Below are 3309 nucleotides of genomic sequence, written 5' to 3'. Positions count from 1 at the left end.
CTATTGAGATTAAATATTAAACTATGGTTCAGTACTGAGTAGATACAGCAGGGGTCAGCATTGGACCAATACAAGGCTCTATTGACTCCCATTACAAATTAGTAAACATTAATATTTAAAAAAAAAACTAAGTTTTACAGGCACCAAAAGGCATAGCCATCATTTGGCACAGGAGCTTTACAGATATAAATTACAATGGCAGCTGTAGGACAAAGTATGCAGGAGGAGAAGCAAGACAAAGTTGAGATGACTTTGATGAGAAATGAATCACAATAGTGTGCGTTGATTAATTCATCTTAGATCTGTGACAAACATATAAAGAATAAAAAAGTAGAAAATATCATTTTGTGTTATTTTTCTGTCCTCAGAGCTCCTGCGATGCCGCTGGCTTGTTTCTTCGGGAACATCTTTGCGGAGTGCGTGGACGTCCTGAGAGACGGAGCAGGTCCTCTGGGGCTTAAGCTCCGCCTCCTCACTGCAGGTAACACACCTGCGTGGCTGAGTGGTTTGCGTCGGCTCTGCAGAGCACACATCTGTTTGATTTATTTATTAATTTATGTTCTGCAGGTTCTGGTCCTGGCGTGATGGCCGACTCTAAAGTCCGGTTCCTGGAGAGGAGCATCTTCTTTGGAGATTCCTGTCAGGACGTTCTGGGTGCTCTGGGCTCGCCTCATAAAGTCTTCTACAAGTCAGAGGACAAGGCAGGAGCACTCTTCACACAGTTACCTCCGATTTATCAATAAATAAATCAGAAGGCCACCTTGTGATAAATATATATTGTTTGTTTCAGATGAAGATCCACTCTCCATCCCCTCACAAACAGGTTCCCTCCAAATGTAACGACTACTTCTTCAACTACTTCACCCTCGGAGTGGTGCGTCTCTTTATTTAACCCTTCAATTTGTTCACATCTTTAATTTTCTGTTAAATATCAGAAAGAGCAAACTGTGTGACAGGAAATTGGATTAAAATTGTGTGTTTTATTCCAAGTTTCTTAAATATAAAGATGTTTTCTTTTATTTTATTTTTGTATATGAAGGATATTCACATCACAGGAGCTTTAAGGAAACCGCTAAAAGGCTAACTGCTAACATGTTTAGCTCCTTGTTTCATTTGTATTAAGTTAGACATGTTATTTAAACATTGCAGGAAAACAGCTAAAACAAGCCTTTTTTTTGTTGTTATAATTATTTTTATTCATTTTAATGTTTTTGGTTAAAGCTACAAAGGAACAAATGAGCCACATGTGGCCCCAGAGCCATAGGTTGGAGACCAGGTGTCCCCATCTGGTTTCACAAAACCTATGTAAAGTTTTCTTTGTGTTTTTTAGCATCTTAGACAGATTTTATCAGTAAAATGTACCTGGACCCGGGTGGGTTCAGATATGTGACCCATCATATCGAAATGAGGATGAAGTCAAATTTGGTCAAAATGACCTGATTACAGTTTCAGATTCCTGCTTTAAAAGCTACATTTTGAAACCTGGATCATCCTGATATCATCAGCTTTTCCAGAGATATGATTTAATTTGTCTTGTTGGTTCTGATAAAAACATTACTGTTTGGTCTGAATCTTAATTTTATGTAAATATATTGAGTAATTTTTGCTGTCAATATAAAGAGCAAACTTCAAATATTCTTTGATTTCCCAGCTGGAAAGAAACAAAAACATTGCTAACTCACAGGGAAAAATTCAAAATCAGGTTTTTTGTTGCTACGGCTCACAAAAATGCTTTAAAATATTTTTTAGGATTATATTTCAGACAGTTCATTCACATTAATTTAATTAATTCATTCATTAAAGCATTAATTGATTATATTTTGACAAAATGCAATTTTTGCACATGTTTATATCAAAACCCTCTATCTGCCTGTTTCTCCACAGTCCACTTTTGGACTGAACCCTGGTTTCGATGTGACGGGTCACATATTTATGGCTCTGAGGTTTTTCAGTTTTAACGTCTCGGCTGGTTCTGGTTTTGAGGCCTGACTGGGTCAAACAGGAGTCTGTGTCTCAGTTTGGACTTTGTTTGTTCTGTGACCTCTGTGGGTCACCGTCTCTCTGGGGGAGGGTCAGGAAAGTAAACAAGCTGAACTCGTCTGGTGCAACGTAACAGAAGCATGTCTTCATCTGTTTACTGTGTTCACAGCTGATCAGACACGTCTGATCAAATGATTGTTTATTTTTCAGGACATCCTGTTTGACTCAACGACTCACCTGGTTAAGAAGTTTGTCCTCCATACCAACTACCCCGGGCATTACAACTTCAACATGTAACTACGTCCCGTTGTTCCCCCGTCGTTGTTGTTGTTTCTGCTGATCTGAGCTTGTTTTTTCCTCATCACAGATATCATCGATGTGACTTTAAGATTCCACTCGTCATCAAAAAAGGTGAGGCTGTTTTCAGTCGTACGTTCCATCAGGACCAAAGGGTCCGACCTCCCTGTGACCTCTCGTTGTTTCTGTTCTTCAGAAGGAACCAATTCTCAGACAGAGGAGTGCATCTTAACGACGAACAGCAAGGTGAGGGAGTGACGGTACGCTTTCTGAAATCAAAACATTCACCTTCTCTGGTTAATGTCAGCCGATATGTTCTGACAGAAGGGCCGACTTTGTAACTGTCAGCTTGAATTAAATGTGATGTTTGTGTTTCAGTGGGATCAGATTCAGGAATTGTTGGGTCATCCCATGGAGAAACCCGTGGTGCTCCACAGGTGAGTGTACAGGTGTGGCTCAGAAGATCACATGTTTTATTCTTAGAACAAAACAGAGTTTTCTTGTGTTTGACAGGTCTTCATCAGCGAATAACACCAACCCGTTTGGTTCCACCTTCTGCTTTGGACTTCAGAGGATGATTTTTGAGGTTTGTGAGTCTGTACCTGATTTAACACAGTGTTGACCTGCCCCTCATCCACCGAGCACTGGAGACCAGCTGCCTTTACCCATGGAGGGAGGGAGGGATTGGTTAATTAATTAATGATTGGATGGATGTATAATTGGATGGTTGGATGTATAATTGGATGGTTGGATGTATAATTGGTTGTTCGGATGTATAATTGGTTGGATGGATGTATAATTGGTTGGATGGATGTATAATTGGATGGTTGGATGTATAATTGGATGGATGTATAATTGGATGGATGGATGTGTAATTGGTTGGCTGGATGTATAATTGGATGGTCAGATGTAATTGGATGGTGGGATGTATAATTGGATGGATGTATAATTGGATGGTTGGATGTATAATTGGATGGTTGGATGTATAATTGGATGGATGAATGTATAATTGGATGGATGGTTATATAATTG

At 39.5% G+C, this 3309-nt stretch overlaps 1 protein-coding gene across 1 annotated transcript in view; it reads left to right on the top strand.

Annotated features, from left to right (window-relative positions):
- The window catches only part of phaf1 (phagosome assembly factor 1), an 11924-nt gene that overhangs the window by 6356 nt on the left and 2259 nt on the right, over positions 1-3309 (top strand). The window contains exons 8-15 of the mRNA XM_014033176.1: positions 369-481; positions 568-701; positions 791-874; positions 2191-2273; positions 2348-2391; positions 2474-2523; positions 2656-2714; positions 2791-2863. Coding sequence (XP_013888630.1) covers positions 369-481; positions 568-701; positions 791-874; positions 2191-2273; positions 2348-2391; positions 2474-2523; positions 2656-2714; positions 2791-2863 — 640 coding nt within the window. The remainder of the gene's footprint in view (positions 1-368; positions 482-567; positions 702-790; positions 875-2190; positions 2274-2347; positions 2392-2473; positions 2524-2655; positions 2715-2790; positions 2864-3309) is intronic.

This window comes from Austrofundulus limnaeus, unplaced genomic scaffold (assembly GCF_001266775.1).
Source record: "Austrofundulus limnaeus strain Quisiro unplaced genomic scaffold, Austrofundulus_limnaeus-1.0 Scaffold1653, whole genome shotgun sequence".
In the NCBI taxonomy this organism is placed as follows: domain Eukaryota; kingdom Metazoa; phylum Chordata; class Actinopteri; order Cyprinodontiformes; family Rivulidae; genus Austrofundulus; species Austrofundulus limnaeus.
The sequence above is the reverse complement of the archived record's forward strand: the minus strand, read 5'-3'. Positions and strand labels throughout refer to the sequence as shown.